At 43.1% G+C, this 20,170-nt stretch overlaps 1 protein-coding gene across 2 annotated transcripts in view; it reads right to left on the minus strand.

Moving 5' to 3' along the window:
- Positions 1 to 19,258, minus strand: part of FGF13 (fibroblast growth factor 13) — a 156,400-nt gene extending 137,142 nt beyond the window's left edge. For both annotated transcript variants that reach the window (XM_042479663.1, XM_042479660.1), the window contains exons 1-2: positions 18,915 to 19,258; positions 14,115 to 14,365 (exon numbers count right to left, since the gene is read on the minus strand). In XM_042479663.1, coding sequence (XP_042335597.1) covers positions 14,115 to 14,163 — 49 coding nt within the window. In that variant the 5' untranslated portion in view covers positions 14,164 to 14,365; positions 18,915 to 19,258. The remainder of the gene's footprint in view (positions 1 to 14,114; positions 14,366 to 18,914) is intronic.
- Positions 19,259 to 20,170: the final 912 nt, after the last annotated feature.

Raw genomic sequence — 20,170 nt, forward strand, 5'->3', positions numbered from 1 at the left:
TTAGTGTGCCATTTGAGCTCTCCTGCTGAGATTTATAAATCCTCCTCCCTAAATGGCAAATCCTACAATTCCATAGGATGTCACCATGGCAGTGCAAGTGGAAACATGGGGCTTTGGATGTGTAGCATGAAAGCACCCCTAATCTTTTTTCCATATTCCCTACCCCAAATCACTTGTTCTTTGCAAAAACACCCTAAACACTTTACTAGCTTTCTCCAGTCCAGCATGCCCACCAGATCCCATAGCATCCAAATGAAGCAAGCTCATATACAGTCATTCTACATAGTAGAAAAATGTGCAAGCACTTCCACAGGCAAACTCAGCAGAATCCCAGCCAAGATTTTCTTAGAGAAGCAGGGAAGGATAGCCAAAAGTGTTGTTGATGAAGAAAGAGAAGCCATTTGTGCTGCAATAATGCGTTAGTTCAGCTTTCTTCCAAGCCTTCTAGATGGGCTAAGGATGATCAAGATGGCTTGGGAGGAGTACAATTCCCAACATGCCCAGTTAGTATGGAGGGCATCAAGCTGCCTTACGGCATTCCAATCCTCTCCAGGATTCCACAAAGGTAGAAGATATTTAGCAAAAATCGATAGTTGGCTCTCCATCCACGCTGGTTATTTGGAAATGTATTATCCTTTTTGCACATGGCCTTAATGTTGGCTGCTTGATACAGATCGGGAATTATGCCCAAAGAAATTGCATACCATTCAGGGATTTTCCAAAAATATAATGGATCACCAAGAAATGATCCATTTTTAAAAAATGGATCTCTTCCTACTTGGAGAGAACTCTATAAACAGAATGGGAAGAATCAGGTAGAAGCAAAAATTGTTCTTCAGCCACATTATTATTAGATGCCACTGCCAAATTTTGGTAGCTATCCATAAGATTTATCATGAATTCTTTTAGAAAATAAAATCTAAAGAGCCCTGCATTTTTTGGAGGGAGGGGCACAAAAAAGCTGGAAGGCCACATCCACTCTACACTTTGCCCACCCTTGCTTTATACCAACAACAGCATCCAAAACAATCAAGACACACCGAGGCCATTTTGTTAATTATTCCTATTGTACGAAGAGCCCAGCAAATGAATCTTTGTCCGAGATCCTGATGAACACATCTGTGACTTTGTCATTTCATGCTGGGGTTAATAAGGCCACATCCCAGCAGGAGGATCAACCAGTCCTCTCCACCACAGGGGAATGAGACTGGCACCAAGAGGTGATGCACATGTTCCAGCTTCCCAATTTACCTGCATTTACTCTCTATCATCTATTGAAAACTGCCTGGTCTTGTGGCTGGATGTGGCCTTAAAAGCTTGCTGTGGTTATTAGGCTGTTAAATGTGGATGTCATCTTGCAAAAGGATGTAAACAATATGCTCGGATTTCCCCAACTTTGATGAGAAAGTGTGTCTTAACACACTGATCAGCCACCACTAGATTTTTCACATTGAGGATTTTGCAAAATACAGTCAGTACAGTCAGTCTTCCATATCCACAGATTCTTTCTATGGATTCAACCATTCATGGTTTGAACACACACACACATTCCAGAAAGGAAACCTTGATTTTGCCATTTTATATAAGGGATGGACACCATTTCATTATGCTATTGTACTTAATGGGATTTGAGCATCCACAGATTTTGGAGTCCACTACAGGAGGCCCTGGAGCCAAACCCCGGTGGATACCAAGGGCCTACTGTAATTGTACAAAAATACACAGTTCTATGGGGGACAAACTTCCTTTTAACAGAAAACAAAACAAAATGCACTGACATGGAAATGACCAACCAACACTGACGGCAACCATAATTCAGCATTGCAAACCCAGCTGAATGCAAAAGGATTCAAAACCAGATTTTTGACTTATGGCAACCCTAAGGCGAACCTATCATAGGAGTCCTCTTGGCAAGTTTCTTCATAGGGAGTTTGCAAGCAAACTAACCCTGAGCAATTTACAATGTGTCCAATTTATTCCCATTTTTCATCTACTGTTTTTTTCTCATTTATCTAAATAATAACTAGTTAGTGCTCAACTTACACAACAAGCATCGCAAGGCCTCACCAGGAGGAGCAAGTTCTCGCCGCAAAGCACTCCATCCTCAAGCGCTCAGTGGAGGATGATTCCCAAACTGCATGAAATATTAACATTCTCTACTTTGTCCAAGACATGTTTCTTCTGCCTTCCATGAATCATACTCAGATAGGGTTACAGAATATTCTCAAGGGCCTACACTGTTTTGAGTAGCTTGGGAAAAAAGGCTGTCTACTGTTCTCTACTTTTTCTGGACATGTGGTCCTCTCTTCCTCCACAGAGCATGCAAACCAGTGGACCTTTTGCACCACTCCATTATAATGTTATGAGTCCCCTTTATTGGCATGGTGACATCTTATGGAAACCTGGGATATGCAGTTGAGGGAGGAATATTTAGAACCATCATCAACCAGAATGCCCTACCAGATCATAAACCTCGGGTTTCCACAGGAAGCAGCCATGGCAGTTAAAGTGGAATGATAATGCTATCTTTGGGAAATTATAGTAGTAAAGGGTTGTGAGAAGGTTCTTCTATTGAATTAGGGGAAGGCAAACCTGCCATGGGGTTTTCTTGGCAAGATTTGTTCAGAGGAGGTTTGCCATTGTCGTTCCCTGAGGCTGAGAGTGTGTGACTTGCCCAATGTCATACAGTATTGCTTTATCTATACCCCGCATCTCCCCCAAAACTGGGACTTGAAGCAGTTTACAAGACAATCCCCATCTTCTTAGACCTAGGATGAGGGGTTAAAACACCCAAATCTGCATCGTATAAACGTGCAGTCTGGGGGTGCTTCTTGACTCGTCGCTTCACCTGACTGCTCAGGTGAATGCGACGGTCAAGAGCACCTGTTATCAGCTCCGGCTTATTCGCCAGCTGCGCCCATACCTGGCCCAGAGGGACCTAGAAACTGTTGTACATGCTCTGGTAACCTCGAGATTGGATTTCTGCAATGTACTCTACATGGGGCAACCCTTATACCAAACTCGGAAGCTGCAAATGGTGCAGAACATGGCAGCCCGGCTGGTCACTGGCGTTTCCAGGACCAGCCACATAACACCGGTACTTAAAGATCTCCATTGGCTGCCCATTCGCTTCCGGGCTCAATATAAGGCGTTGGTGATTACCTATAAAGCCCTAAATGGCTTGGGCCCAGGATACCTAAAGGACCGCCTCTCCCCGTACATTCCGCCTCGCACCCTCAGAACGTCTGGGCAGCAATTACTGAAGGTGCCTGGGGCTAGGTTAGCCTCCACTACACGGAGGACATTTTCCACCGCTGCCCCAGCCCTTTGGAATACGCTGCCCACTGAGCTCCGCTCGACTACCACCCTGGCCCAATTCAGGAAGGACCTGAAAACCTTCCTGTTCCAACAGGCATTCCCCAACTAAAAATCCTGTGGGCCTCCCTCCTCTTTCGTGGCCAAGAGGTTGGGCTAATGGGGCATTTTAGCCTGTTTTTATTGTATTTGGTTGTTTTATGTATATGTACTTATTCTGTTTTAATTATCTGATTGGAAGCCGCCCTGATCTTGGGAAGGAGCGGGGTACAAATAAAACTTTATTATTATTATTATTATTATTATTATTATTATTATTATTATTATTAAACCTCTAGATGGCTCCAGTTGCCCACCCAGACATTAAGGTCATGGACAATTTTAACATGTACACATGTCTCAAACTAAGTAAAACTACTGGCTGATGGAGGCCAGTGCTTTTTGCTCTGACTGGCAGGAACCTCTGAGCAGTTCAGCAAGCAGAGTACAAAGCAATGTACTTTGACACCACTTTAACTGCCAGGGCTCAATCCTACAGAATTTGGGGACTTGTAGTTTTGTGAGGCACCGGCACCCTTTGGCAGAGAAGGCTAAAGATCTTGTAAAACTACAAATCTCAGGACTCTATCGAATGGAGCTACAACATTTAAAAGATGCACCAAATGCATTTGAGGAAGTAGACTTGAGTCTATGAAAGCTCATGCTGCCAACGTCTTTCTTTCAGTTAGTCTCAAAGGTGCTACTTAGAGTGGTGTCAAAGTGCATTATGTCTACAGTGTTGATGCACCCCTTAGGAGAGGAAAATCAAATGTATGAGAATGCTTCCATGCTGCCCAGGGGATCATGGGAGTTGTAGTCCATTTCCCCAAGCTCTGATTCCTTTTTGAAATTGCAGGAGTGGGAGTGGCAGGTGGAGAAGGACGAGAAAAGTGAAATAGTAGTACTACATGATCTCGAGTAAATAATTTGAGAAAACAACGCATGTGACTAACCGATGAGTAATCTGTTCTTAGGAACTGCACACATTTTCTCAGGAAAGTAAAGCCTCCCCTCAAAATCTGCACCTTACCAATGACTCAGAAATCCGATTAGCATGGATAACGTGACAGCATTGAATGCATCTGAAAGAAATACATGGCAGTGCACTTTTAACGAGCTTATCACTCAAAGTCCTTAATTAGCCATACAATTAATGGAGCCCCTTTGAAGACTGCACATAAGACAGGAGAAAAAGTGGGAGAAAGTGGCTTGAGGAAAGCAGAATTTCCCAAAGTTTGCAACTTCTTGGTTTTGCCTTACTGCTGACCTAGGTCTAAGGGTGCATCTACACTGTAGAGATAATGCAGTTTGACACCACTTCATCTGTCAGGAGTAACTGGAGCCATGATTTCCAAAAATGTTCTGGACCACTTTAGATGCATCTACATCATAGAAATAATGCAGTTTGATACCACTTTAAGTGTTGTCACTCCATCCCACAGAATTCTGGGATTTGTAGTTTTGTGAGGTAGCAGCACTCTTTGGCTGAGAAGAATAAAGACCTTGTAAAATTTCAAATCCCAGGATTTCATTGGATGGAGCAACAGCACTCAAACTGGTGTCAAACTGCATTATTTCTATAATATGGATGCATCCAAAGAGGTCCAGGTTTTTGAAATCATGCAAAACTAACAAGACATATTTAACTGAAGCAAAAACAGAATGAATAGATAGAATATAAGTTGCCACTCCTCTTTGAAATTGTCTTTAAGAAAACCCATCAATTCTTTTCTAGGTGAGCCCTTTCCAAACAAAAATATTCACATAAACATCCCAAGTTCCCATCCCAGCCTGAAATAATATTAGCATCAGCAATAAGCTCTTTATGTGTATATGAACTTCCATCTTTCTTTGTATACATTAGCCATTTAAGTTAAAAAGGGAGATCACACAGACAGACACACATAGAGGGAGATATAAGAAAATATTCCTAAGGCTGAAATACTGCATTTAGCAAGAGAAAGCCTCACCGGTTACATCCAAGAAAGAACACACTCCAGGATAACATTTCAATTATTTGAAAGAAAGAAAAAAAACTTTCCTGAAAGCTGCTGCTGGAAAAGAATTGAAGCCAGGCATCGGCAACCTGCCACCCGAGGGCAGAAAACGCAGCCCTTGAACTAATTTGAAAAACCCTTTGGAAAAGTTCAGCTCAGATATCTGACAAGAGACAGGAAGATAGAGCTGACAGAGACAGAGTGTCTAGGTTGCCAATAAAACAGGCAGAGAAAAGGAGCTGGCAGGGAGACATCAAGGCGGAAAGGAAGGTGGAAAAGAGGGGAAAGAGACACCAGAAAGAAAAAGACCATGAGACCTTCTACATGCAATTGTTGTCATTGACTGCCTTGGCCCCAACTTGTGGTGACCCTATGGATGAGACATTGCCAAGTCCCCCATTGTGGTGCTTACATCTTGTAGAATCATGTTCATGATCTTCCAAATTGAGTCGATCCATTTGGCCTCCAGTCTTCCTCACTTTCTACATTGTTGTTGTTGTTGTTGTTAACTGCCCTTGAGTCGATCTTGACTCATGTTGACCCTGTGGATGAGACATCTCCAAGACTCCATCATCCACTGCTCTGCTTAAGTCCTGTAAACTCATACCCATGATCTCCATGATAGAGTTCCTCTATCTAGCATGTGGCGTACCTCTCTTTCTACTTCCCTCCGTCCTTCCTAGTATTATTGTTTGTTCCAGTGAGTCCTCCCTTCTCATTATATGTCAGCTCTGGTTAGTTCTTGGATGGGAGACCACCAATGAATACCAGATACCATTGGCTCCATTACAGAGGAAGGAACTGGCAAGACCATCTCTAACTATTCCTTGTTTAAGAAAACCTTATACAATTCATGGGATTGCCATAGATCAACAGGCAGCTTAAAGGTGCATACATGCACACTGCTTTTAATCTCTGTTTTTAAATGATTGTTTCAAATAGTTTTAATTGTGTTCCCAGTTTAAAAACATTGTGCGACATCGGTGTGTTTTTATTTGTAATTCTACCTGCTCTGTAATTCAACTTGAGTTCCAGTTTGGGAAGAAGGCAGGGCAAAAAGAGAGGGATGAGAAAGTGGATGGATGGATGGATGGATGGAGTCATCACAGACCCAGTGTGGCCTCATTTTAAAGAGCAACAAGTGGCTTGATATTGGCAGTAGCATCAAATGCTGTTCTGGGTAATGAATCATCATAAGCTGTCCCTGTAAATACTGCAAGCATCAGTATGTTGACAATATCTGGCTAATTAAGGGGAAAATCCTGGAGAGGCTGACACCCAGAACACCCACCGACTTCAAAGGGAATTTGGGATGGAGCTGAATGTCAATCGCAGGGGTGAACATCTGTTCCCATCGCCTGCAATATTGAACATTAAATGCTTGCCAAGATGGGTGATGGTTCTTGGTGGCCAAGTGCCTAAATCGACACCAGCAGCTATCCATCGTAATCCCAGAGTGAGTATAGGATGGTTGTTCCTTTTTTAAAAAATAGATTTTTATACAGTTATTTTACACAATTACAAAATAGCTGGACACCAGAGGAAAAGAACATCTTTCACTTCTCACACCTACCTATAAAACCTAAAACATCTCAGTAAACAGTTTGTCATTGCATCCATTAGTTCACATATCTTCAAGCTTTGAACATTTAATATATGGAGAGTGCTGAGTTTTCGAATTCTATTGTTGCATTTTTACGTTACCGCAAACTGGTCTTGAACCTAATGGTTAACCTCCTTGTTGCATTTCCATGTACCTAGTATGCGATAATATTATAGTATTGTTGTTTTAGCCATACATTACTGTTATAAAGTAGCCAGATATCAGGAAAAAAGAGCATCTTTCATTTCTTATACATATCTATGAATCATAGAATATCTCAGTGGACAGTTTGTTAGTACATCTATTGGTACATATCTTCAAACTTTCAGTATTGTATGTTTGGTTATCTTTAAGAGTTTTCCATTTCTATTTTTGCATTTTTACATTGCCGCTAATTATCGTTAACCTAATTGTCAACCTTCTTGTTAAAGAAATGAGATTGGGGTGCATCTACACCGTAGAAGTAATGCAGTTTGACACCACTTCAAATACTGTAACTCCATCCTATGCAATCCTGGGGTTCATGGTTTTACAAGGTATTGAGCCTGCTGTGCCAAAGACGTCTGGCACCTCATAAAACTATAAATCCCAAGATTCTGTAGGATGGAGCCCTCACAGTTAAAATGGTGTCAAACTGCATTATTTCTACAATGCAGATGTATTCCAAAGATGACCTTTCCCTGATGAAGAAACATTGTGTTTTGCAAGCTTGCCCAAATAATTTGGTACCTTTTGGGGGTGGTCTAATAAACATATTATTGCAATAAGGTCTTTAAAGCTTAAAAGAGGTTTACTTTTGGACTTCACTGGGATGCTGTTTCTCTTCTATCTCTGCTGTGATAAATTAGGCTTTCTAACTTTAATAAATCAGCCACCTGTTTTAAACATTGCATTTAATACAGGATGTTCAGAGACAGTAAGGCAGCACTGTTAAAAAAGATTTATGTGGAGGTTCCTGCTCTGAATAAAGTTGTGGCTTGCTGCTTCCGGAGACTCAGTTTAAAGATTCATGCATCCATAATTCGACATGGCGATTCATTCAGTATTGCATTGCATCCAAGGTCAAGTGTTAAGCCTTTTGCTTAAATTTAAAAGGTTGGGTGCAGGAGAAAGACTGAGGAGTGAGTCCTGTGAGCAAAGGTCAGGTAAATTATAGGAGAGATTGGGAAGATGAGGTTATTCACAGCCTAAAATTTATTTTTTGAACCTAAAATGCATTTAGACTGTGGATCATGACCCAAACAAGTACAAATGGTGCAGTACAACTGTGGGTAAATATATCAGAAGTTCAGTCTGGCTATAGGTGCGATCTCTCGCCATGCTTGCATCTGGAATATTGACACTGATGGACCAATTTAAAAAGTTATCTTATATGAATTGATATGGTGGTTTCTGTAGGGATGCTGCAGCTTGACACCACTTCAAGTGCCATAGCTCCATCCTATGGAAACTTGGAGTTTGTAGTTTGACAAGCCTTCTTTGCTAAAGAGCGCTGGTGCCTTATAAAATGGCAGATCCCAGGATTTTGTAGGATAGAGCCATGACAGTTAAAGTGATATTGAATTGCAATATTTCCGCAGTGTAGATGCACCCTTGGTGTCTATTTGATGTTGAAGACACCAGGCATCACTGTCTTGTCCTCTCTCCTACTTTCCATAATAACAGAGAACTGGGTAAAGCAGGATCCAGATCAGATTGGGGGAAAGATAGGTTTACAATTCTCAGAATCTCAAAGTCAGCATGGTCATCATCACTGAAATAAGTACCTTTCCTGAGCTGTGGAGAAAGTGGAGAAAGATATTTGGCAAACAGAACCAGGAGGCCACAGAAATTATAGCTCCTCCCTTGCAAAATACCATTTGAGCCTGAGCAGTCAACATGAACTTGCAAAAGTAATAAATCATGCAAACTCAGTTTGCATCACATACGACGGTCACAGATGTATTTTCATCCTAATCTGGTATCTCTTGCCAGCTCCGTTTACCTCCCGATGTGTAATTTGCAACGTGTAGTTTCATCTGCAATGCTTTTCATAAGGTATGATGCTACTCTTGTTGGGGGGAAACCATTTTGATCACCAGGAAAAATTATATATTCACACACACACACAGCCCTTGCAATAGTTTTAAAGGGATGGAGGAAAGGAAATCTGATCAAAATGGAGAGTAGGTTGCCTGCCCCTTTGAAGGGTATACCTGTCCCATAAATTGATAATATGGACTTATCACCATGCTCTCAGCCTGTCTCTGATGTTGAAGTTCAAAGAACATTGCTTCAGTTGCAGTGTTCTTCAAGATATATGCCATCTCTTCTTTAGCTCCATGCCCTGAAGTTAATGCACCTCTGGATCTCTTCTTAGCCATGTAAGCTAGAGAAAAACAAAGAAAACCAACACACCCTGTTTCTTGGCTTTATCAGAAACTGTATAATGAGGTTCATTATAAAAAAGTTCATTGTGACAGGAGTAGCAGTGTGTACCCGGGAGACCTGAAGGTATCCCTAAATGCTCTGAGAAACAGCCCAAAGAATTCAGCTCAGAGAGATGGTTATTTAAAGAGAGTCCTCAATCCAGAGCTTTGGGGAAGTGGTTTTGGACTAGACTCCCAGTATCCCCTAGCCAGCAGGGGGATTGTGGGATTTATAGTCCAAAATCTCCCCATCCCATTGATTGGACTAGTTTCATTTGCATGGTGGCAGAACACCACCATGAAGACACTCTATCGTATCTGAGGGTATAATGGTAGAACATCTCCCTGAAGACCATGCCATCTGAGGATATGATGGTAGAATATCATACCTTCAGTTGTCATGGCCTAGATCCCATACAACACTTGTGGTTGTTTTTTGTGGGTTTTTTGGGCTTTGTGGCCATGTTCTAGAAAAGTTTATTCCCGATGTTTCGCCAGCATCTGAGATCATATATACCCCACTCTCTTCCCTGCCAGCATTCTCTGAAGATGCCAGCCACAGATGCTGGCGAAAGGTCAGGAATAAACTCTTCTAGGTCATGGCCACAGAGCCTGAACCCCCCCCCCCAACAAAAAAAACCTTTGGATGCTGGCCATGAAAGCCTTCGACTTCACACTTGTGGTCGTGTTTCCACCACGAATAATAATTGTGTAAAAGAGGAAATTTCAGCACATGTTACTTGTGTGATGAAACACATCTGCTGAAATTCTCTCTTCTACACAACCATTAAAGGGCAGGAATGTGTGTGTACATGCCTTCATGACGCCTGTCAACTTATGGAGACCCTATAAATTTCATAGGGGCTTCTTAGGCAAGGAAAACTCAGAGGTGGTTTGCCAGTCCTTTCCTACAGCACTTGGTATTTGTTGGCGGTCTCCCATCCAAGTACTAACTGTAACTGACCCTACTTAGTTTCCAAGACCAAATGGGATCTGGTGCCTTTAGGGTATTTAGGCCTCCCCAGTCCTCTGATAATGCTACCCGACACACATGTTGACATGAGATGGAAATGATTATTCTGCAGCTGTCAGTCATCCTTGTTTCCAAAATACATAACTGGCAGAAATGGCTGATACATGTCTCATCTGATGGCATGATGGTAGAACACCATACCTTCAATTGCAATAACCTAGATCCAATGTGACACTTGTGGTTGTGTTTTCTGGAACATGTTTTGACCATCAAGAGAATTTCACAATACCCACAGGTCCAGAACCCCAACACTAGTGCCTTTTGTGGCACAGACACAACATTTTCAGAGAGTATTTGTCTAGACAACATTGCTTCCACTTTAATTCTCCAGTGTCTTTGCTCTGTTTCTTCTGACTTTCTTTTTGCCCTTAAAAATCTGTTAAATTCAAAAAGATGGAATACTTTCACAGTGATCTGGTTCATTCCATCTAGAGTGGACCCATTGAATCAACTGTTGAGTGGTTAGTCAACATATAGATAAATCTCATTGTTTCAATTGCTCTTCAATAGGATTATCATTATTATTGGCATTGTTTTATTTATTGATGTATTGCCTTCTTTCCAGACCTGAGACTTATGATGGCTTACAAAAATTAAAACAGGTCTAGCTAAAAAGTACCCCTCACAGAAAAGTTAGAATTAAATTAAATGCAATTAAAAGCACGTCCATTGAAAAGAAAACTGAACAAAGACAATGCAACACATTATGATAGGCACTTTCTCCATGCGCGATCAGTGCGCAAAAGCCTGCCGAAACAAGAAAAGAAGTTGTCACCTCCCTCTGGAAAGTTAGCGAGGGTCTAACTTCTTTGGGAAGGGAGTTGAACCACTGAGAAGACAATGTGTCTCATGTTTCCATCAGATGTACCTGTGAAGGTGGTGAGACAATAGGAAAGGCCTCATCAGAGGATCTGAAAAGATGGACAGACTCATATCCCATTTCCCAAATCCCATCAGCCCCCATGAATCCCATTTTGGGAGAAAGGTGAGATATAAATCCAATAATAAAATAAATAAAAATAAGGTGCACATCCCATATCCCAACAGCTGCCTTAAATTAAATGAATAAAATAAATAAAAGTGAGGAGGAAGAGGACTGTCCAATAGTCTTGACCTAAGCCATACAGAGCATTATGGATCATAACAGGGACTACACTTAGTATGGAAACTACGATTCAGGGCAATGCTTTTTGACTGTGAGCGCTGTTACCTCTCTGGAAACGGCCTATGTCACTAGATAATGTTTTCCGAACTTCATACAGAGAAAGCCTACACTGAAAAGAAATTTAAGTACAGAAAATCAAGGGAGTGAGACACAGAGAGAGGAGGGGTGGTCTCTTTATCTGAGATGCAAAAGGATCTCAGATTCTTGCAAAATATAGGACATGTATACAAATAGCAGCTTCCCAGACACCTAAGTTGCCAGTTCCCATCCTTTAACACAGAGATAATTGAAAACAGCCACTGCAGTTTCTATGCAGTGAATGGGACATTCAACAGCAAGAAAAATGAATTCAGTACAAAAAAATATGATCATGCTAGAAGATTATTGCTTGACCTAAGAAAACTATGGGTAGAATATTTCTGCCTAAGAGTTTCTCTGTCTGAGACAAAAGCAGAAAAAAAGAAAAGACCAATACTAGTCAATTGGATGTGGGAACAGTTGGCTACAGAACACCACAAAGACACATGGAGACACTTCCTACACTTGCCCAAGTTGTAACTTTGTTATAAGAAATTTTTTTTGGACATGTCCTACTCCCCGGTGCCAAGAGGCCTCTCCGCAGCCTGTTTAAAACCCAAATTTGGAGGGTTTGAAACACATTTTTGAGCCTGGTCCAAATCTAGCTGGAATAGAAAGGTGCATAACTTGCCCAGCGTGTTGATGGAGATGCAAAGGATTTCGGGCCCTGGTTTATTTCAGGAGTGGGATTGTGGCTGCATGGCAGGTTGGTTCATGGCGCAGGGTCCCATACTTGCCAACCGACACAAAATCAGGTTTGGTTGTGGTTTCTACTAGGAGAATCAACATTCAACCCAATCCTCCCTATTGCAGCCTCTTGTAAGTTGATTCCCAACACTGATAACTGAGAGGCGGCATCTATATAAACATACACACAGGTGTGTTTATGTGTGTATAATAAAATTCTGCAGTACTATAGATGAGGCTGGGGGCTGGCGCATGAACCAAGCAGGCGGGTGTTAGATTTAGGAAGGTGGCAATACCAAGAATCTTGCGCCAACCTTGTGTGAGCATGGGAGGACAGTTTGAGTCGCAGGCTTCATTCCTTTTCCTTCTTTCTGCTGCTTCCACCCAATAATCCCCACTGTCTGGATTTTGCTGGCCCTCTCCATGGCCAAGCGTAGAAGTAACTCCCATCACTGAGTCCTCCTCTTCCTCCTTCTTCTCCCCCCCCCCACCACCTTATTTTGTCTCCATGGCAATTGTTACCCAGAGTATACGTTTCAGACAGAAGCAACGCCAGACCGCTGCATGGGAAAAGCTTGCAGAGAGGGGTGGGGAGATGCAAAGCATCACTTGCCCTCTTTTACCCCTGCAATCTTGGGGGTGCACCTTTCAAGAAGTCTTCCTCTGTCCAACACCATCCCCTTGCACCTGTTCCCTCGTCTTTGCAGCCTGAGTCCAAAGAAGCCAGGCCAGGTGTCTAGGTGTCTAGTTTGCTTTTCACCTCCATTATTTCTTCCCCAAAATGACTGGAATAGCCCACAGGCTGCTAGATGCGGCAGTGCACAGGCTCAGCAACAAAACCAGAACCAAAAAAATAAATAATTAAAGATAGGTAAAGTATATAGGGACACCTTTTGGTTGGATTGACCAAGAAGGCTAGATACCAAAAGGGAAGGCGGACCAGCAGAAGGAGGGTACACACACATACATTATGACCCACTTTGCATCTGTGGTACCTCTGTGTCCCTGGTCACCCAGCAGGTGACAGTGACAAGGGACAACACGGGAAGACTTTTTGTAAACTGGCTAGCCAACAATTGCCAAAGACGGAAGAAAAAGGAGGAACACACCATTGCACCCCATCACTCCCTCTTTCTCTTTCCTTCTCATGCACACACACACACACACATGCATATGGATGTATACACCAAGCGACCAAACCCAGCTTTGGTTATGGCTAACCTGCTATATCCCCACACTTCCACATCTATGGGAGACTCAAGCATGGGAGGCACAAGGCACATGCTCTTCTTCCCAGAGGCACAAAAGAAAAAAGCACCTCCAAACTGTCAGCAGGAAACACTGCAGTGTGACAGAAGGTCTCTTTCCAAGATGTGGGTCTCTATATAGGCTAGATATTCACAAAGGTGGCAGGGAAGAGGGAAAGGGATTCTATCAATTTCCCCCATTAATAATAATAATAAAAAACACAGCCCCTTCCAAATGATTTGAAGCACATTGGAAGGACAAGGTGAAGGGTTTGCTTCCATTGTCCCCCCAAAAAAAACCATTGTCTGTTTTCTTCTCCCACATCCCTCCAAAATAATAATAATAATAATAATAATAATAATAATAATAATAAAAAGATCAGCCAGGAAGGGGAGTGCAAAAGACAAAGGAGAGAGGTCTGGAGAAAAGGGTGGGTGGGGATGGAGACAAAAGGGTTGTTTCAGAGGGGTGGCAGTGACTGAAGAATGCAAAGGGGTGGCTGGGCTGGTACCCAGAGGGTGAGATCCAGTGGGTCCCTTACCTTTGGAAGCATCTTTCTCTTCTTTCGACTTGATCACCTTCCCGCTCATAGATCCCAGTTTGGTTGTAAAAAATCCCCCAAAGAGACCTCGTGGACCAGCTGTCTGGACTTGCAAGAAATCAAGGATGATAAAAAAGGATGGGGAGGGGTCTTCTCTTCCTTCTTTCCTTCCTTCCTTCTTCTTTTTCCTTCCTTTCTTTTCGCAGGGAAGGGGGGAGGGGGGATGGAGAGGGGGATTTTTAAAAAGATTCCTACAAAAGGGAGGGAAGGGAGGGGAGAGAAGGAAAGAAGAGAAGGAAGGGGAAAAGGCAATGAATGGACTGATCTAAAGGAAATAAAGGATGGCTAGTGTGCCTTTGTGGATGTGATGCAGAATGATGCTCAGCTAAGGATGCGAAGCCCACCAAAGCCAAGCGCGAAGCATGGATGGAGCTGTCCCTGCTGCTGCTGCTTGCTACTCTTACTACCGCCTGCTTTCCTTTCCTTTCCTTTCCTTGCTTTCTTTCTCTCTACCTTTTCTTTACTCTCTTCCTCCCTGCTCAGGTTGCAGGGGGGAAAGAGGGAGGAAAGAGAAAGAAGGGGTTCCCTTAGACATCTGCAGGATTCTCCTCTTCCCTTGCTGGGTGGCTGGGGAGATTTGTAAAAGACCCCCAAAAAGCATGCAGAGTGTGGTTATTTTTTTCCTTTTGCAGAACTTCCCTCTCCACTCTCCTCTCTTTCCCTCTCCAACCTTTCCTAGCAAGAAGAAGAAGAGGGAGGAGAATGATGATGATGATGATGATGATGATGATGATGATGATGATGATGATGGTGATGATGATGATGATGGGAGACCACCACTCCAGAGAGCTTAAACCTTCTCCCTTCCTCACAGCCACACACTCCAGGTGCAATGAGCAGGTGCACAACCACACATCATACACATCTCACTCAGGCAGGGTCTGCAAGGCTGAGATGGAAATCTCCTCCTTCCAAAGAAAGGTCTAAGGAGGTCTTGGGTGCCACCAGATGAGGAGAAACCCTGCACTGGTGTGGAAAGGCTGGCAGGATTTTGCTTGAAAGACCCAGGAGATCTCACCCAAGTGAGGACTGAGGTCTCTCTCTCTCTCTCTCTGTGTGATAGACTTGGCTTTGGAGACTGGGCAAAGCCATTCCCAGGTGAGATGAGACTTACCTGTTGGGGCTTAGAAAGTGGGAGTGGGAAAGCTAAGGTGACATCAAAGCCTCAGGAGTGGAAGAAACCTTCCCATTTTTGGACATTTTTGGAGACAGGGAGGAGGGGAAAAACAAAAGGTGATACAGCCTCAGCAAATCTGCTCAGCTAAATATATTTGGGGAGGTATCTTAAAGGATTACTGACCTCCCAGCTTAAGATCCCATAGGTTGGCACAAACCCTGAGAGCCAGCATGGTGTAGTGTTTTCAGCATTGGGCTATGGAAACCCACCATGTGACCCTGGGCAGGTCACACTCTCTCAGCCTCAAAGGATGGCAATGACAAACCCCCTCTGAAGAAACTTGCCAAGAAAACCCCATGACAGGCTCACCTTAGGGTTGTCTTAAGTTGGAAATGGCTTGAAGGCACAACAAAAAAACCCTAAATATATTGTACAGCATGCCCATGCTAATCACAGACTTGCCACCTGCGGATTTTAGCATCTGCAGACATTAACTCCCATTCACTTCAATGGCTGTGCTTGCATGCAGTCCTGACAGAGTGGCTGTGTGCACCACTATTGAACACCGCAGGGCTTGAAGTCCCACAGTTGTTGCCATCCATGGAGGGGGGATCCAGAATGGTACCCCCACTGATAAGAAGGGCCCACTGTATTTACTTTCAATGGCTATTGGCCAAAGCAATGTAAACTGAGGTTGCCATCTGAAATAAGGAACAGGGATCTTGACTCTTTAAGAGAGAATTTCAGCAGGTGTTGCTTCTCATGCCAGTGACATTTTCTGAAATAGCTTCTTGTCCACATCCTCAAGATACAGAAGCCCAGTCCCTTATTTCACTTGGCAACCCTAATAAAAACCGAACGGCTAAACAATGATAGATTGCCTCCAATGCAAAGCATTGCATGTGTCTGCATTTCCTTTTAAATTTTGTAAACTTCCTTGAAGCCCAGTTGCAAGGAGGGTGTGTGTCTGTGTGTGTGCGTGTGTGTACATAAGTGAATTCATCATCTTCATCATCACCATCATTTCTGGGGCCTTTTTGCATGGCTTGCCAGAAGCAGCAGCCCTTTAAGAGTGCTGGTGATGCCGATAAGGAGGTGTGCACTCCCAGTTGATGTCATTCCTCCCCTAACCCAATCCAATCCAGCAGATTTGTTCTGCTTCGTTGCCCAGTTTGCTGTATGGAAGTCAGAACCCCAACAGCCTGACCCAGGCACAATGTCACAGACAGGATTTAATGAGCAGGAAACATTTCCCTTCTGGAGCTGTCTGGCTTGACGGCAATTAATTCACGTTTTGCATTGCACTCCCTGGCATAGACAATGGCAGAGGGGCATAAAATACCAGCCGTCACGCAATGTTCATCCTTGAATTTCCTTCCGCCTTTTCTCCCTGGAACATTTTGCACACCCGAACCAAAGCTGTGTTTTGAGAACGTGGGTTTTGTCTGCTTGCATTTGGGCAGGGTTTCTCATTCAAGGCATGATCTATGCTCAAACTCAACAAGTCTTGGGGCTGGCTGATGCCAGAAAGTGGCTATAATTTTTGTCATGGGAAAAGTGAATGGTTTGGAGGGACGTAAGAATATATAACATAACATGGAAGCATTTTTTTAAATAAGAAACTTTGTCGTGGGACCTTTTCAGCTTGCCTTTCTTTCATGGATCCACACATTATTTATTTTTAATTGCCTCTAAAATTGCCTTTAATAAGAAAGAGAGAATCCATATTCAGAGTATGCATTAACATCTTTATCACAGAGTCCTCCCGCTCCTCAGAGCTGGCATAGTATAGTGCTTTGAGCATTAGACTTGGACCCTGGGGTTTTAATCTCTGCTCAGTCGTGGAAACCCACTGGGTGACGTTGGGCAAATCACACTCTCTCAGCCTCAGAGGAAGGCAATGGCAACCCACCCACCCCCTACAAATCTTGCCACGAAAACCCTGTCATAGGTTTGCCTTTAGGTCACCATAAGCTGGAAGTGACTTGAAGGCACATTACAGCAAAAGGACCTGACTACATTAATGACTGTTCAGGAGTGCCACAGCCATCATAATTTAACAGGAACCAACTAATGAACTTTAATGGAAAAAGAAGCAAGGAAGAAGCTATACCTCAAATATAAAAAAAATCCAATACCTAGTAGTCTGAAAACATCAGACGCGCATGTAGCCCATTGAACACTGTGGGACATAAGTCTGGGAGAAATTACATGCACATATTTACACTGACAGTCATTCATTGACTAGGGTGAGCACATAACTGCAAAAGAGCTAGTTTGCAATGCAAAATATAAGCAAAGGTGAAAAAAATAATAGTCATATATATATATATATATATATATATATATATCCATACAAGATACAGCAACAGACAAATATGTCTCCCTTGCATTTCTTTCTCAGCAACTGCAAACATCTTAGTCATGTAATATATTCTATCCTCCTTTTTTTAGGGGGAGGGTAGCAAATGCTCTTTACCTTCCTGACTGCTATTAAAATTTACAAGCAATACTGTTCACTTAAAATATGTCCGGGGGTCTATTTTTACACTACAGATCAGTTTCAGTTATCATGGCTCCTCTGTGATGTACCAAGGAGTGCAGATTTTGGAGTGCAGACTGTCTACCCAAACAGGAATTCTCTCTCACACACACCCTCAGTGAAATTTTCCATCTTTCCACACATTTCTAGCCTTGCAGAAAGCGAGACATTGAAAACCGTTCACACCTAGAACTTTTCTACTTGCTGTGTGTTGCCTTCCCTTGGTCCCTTTGCCTGCCCTTTTTCTTTCAGTTACCGGACTCTTATCTCCAAATGCTCAACTGAAGTTTTGCAAATGGAAGGGAACTTGGCTTGTGGCTGGCCCAAGGTCACTTAGTGGATTTCCATGGCTGAGCAAGGATTCGAACCCTAGTCTCCTGAAATCCTAGTCCAGTACTCAGACCACTACACCATGCCAGGTTATAGCCAACCTAGCAAATTCATGGATGATGATGAGGAGGAGGAGAGATAAGATGCTCAAGCTCAACAGTAGAGAACCTTGATCATGAGGAAAAAAATTCAGAGTTCTCAGGGCCCACATTATGGTCAAGGATGGGGCTAAAGGCAAAAAGGTGGATCCAAAAATCCCAATCCATTTTAGCTTAAACATCTTACTGCCTTAAGGGGAAGGCATGTCAGCCTTTTAAATGTCAGAAAAGAAACCCACGCAACATCTGGGAAACCACAAAATAGGGTTATTGTGGGCATTAGGTGTAGCCTTTTGAGAAACCCTGGATTGTGCCCTAAGGAAAGAGACCACAGATGGAAATTTCATGTTCACCTAGTAAGCATGTGAGCAAAGCACAGGTAGGTTTCTTTCCATGTCTTGTTTCTGGGCTTTCCAGAAGCCACCGTGGGATTCAGTCTGATCCAGCAAGGCTGGCTTTGCATTCTGTGCAATTCTCTCTAAATCCTAAGAGAAGTGAGGGGAAAGTTTTGAAATGCAGATGGTGTGAACATGGACGGAGAGTCTCGCATATCATTTAGATTTGCCAAGCATGTATGTGTGTGCTACTGTGTCCATCCACCCACAAGCTTAGCATGCACCCCTTTCTACCTCTTGAACATTGCTGTCACCTACCTGAATGCAAGAAACTATTCTTGTGCCAAAGGTTCCTCCTGGCACTCTTAAGAAAAATCCTGGATTAATCCTTTGCTTCGCCACATGCTCTTTGCTCGCTTTCTGTCCTTCAACAACAACCACCACAAACACAAACACAATCCAAAGCACAGCTCTCAGTCTGGGGGGGGGGGGACTCTTCTCTCCTGGTTCCCCTTAGTCTTGGTTGTCAAAAATATCCCAGTGAGACACAACCGTGTAAATCCAGAGACTGCCGGAAGGCTAAAACTCCATCCAGCAAAGAAGATTTGGACTTGGAGGACCAAGTGGCAAGTCACGAGGGTGTCTCCTGCTTCTATTTTTCCTGAAACAGGATTCCCCCAAGTTGTTTTGACTTTCCCAAGTTGTTCTCTGTGCTGGAGAAAGCAGCTGTGGTCAGATCACCTTACAGCATGGAGGGTTCCTCTGGAAGCAAAAGAAAGAGACTAGAAAGAAAAGTCTAGGGAGGGGAGAAAGAGAAGAAAGGAGGGACATTTGACAGTCCTGATCATCACTCTGTGGCTACTCTGTGGCTACCATTACAACTGGTCACTTTAGGTATAACCCTCGGAGCTCTTAGCCCCCATGATTGGCAACCACCGTCCAATGTAATAGAATCATAGACTTATTGGAAGAGACCCCCCAAGGGCCATCCAATCCAGCCCCCTGCCATGCAGGAAGAGACAAGCAAAGCATTTCTCCTTTGTTACAATGGCCATGTCTCCAATGCAGAATTAGTGCAGTTTGACACTACTATGGTTCAATGCACCTACACTGCAGAATTAATGTACTTTGATATCACTTTAACTGCCCCACTGCTATGGAATTCTGGGATTTGTAGCTTTGTGAAATATATAGCCTTCTCTGACCATGAGCTCTGGTGCCACATCAAAGTACAAACCCCAAGATTCCATAGGGATGGAGCCATGACAGTTAAAATGGTATCAAACTGTATTAATTCTGTAATGTGACAGCAGCCACAGTCTTCCAAAACCTGTTCAAACAAAAAAGTATCTTTAAGCTTGTACAGACAGGCTAAAATAAAGCTGCTTCAGTTCAGTTTGGAGGTATGATGTTTAAATGATGCATGCATCCGGAGAGGCCAGAAGCCATGCCAAAAACTATGTACCAGTCTGAAGGACTGGAGCATAGCTTTGGCGCAGCTTTTGGTCTCTTAAGATATGTGTGTCATTTAAACAGCATACCTCCAACGTGACCCGAAGCAGCTTTATTTTGGC

Source organism: Sceloporus undulatus, chromosome 7 (assembly GCF_019175285.1).
Source record: "Sceloporus undulatus isolate JIND9_A2432 ecotype Alabama chromosome 7, SceUnd_v1.1, whole genome shotgun sequence".
Taxonomy (NCBI): Eukaryota; Metazoa; Chordata; class Lepidosauria; order Squamata; family Phrynosomatidae; genus Sceloporus; species Sceloporus undulatus.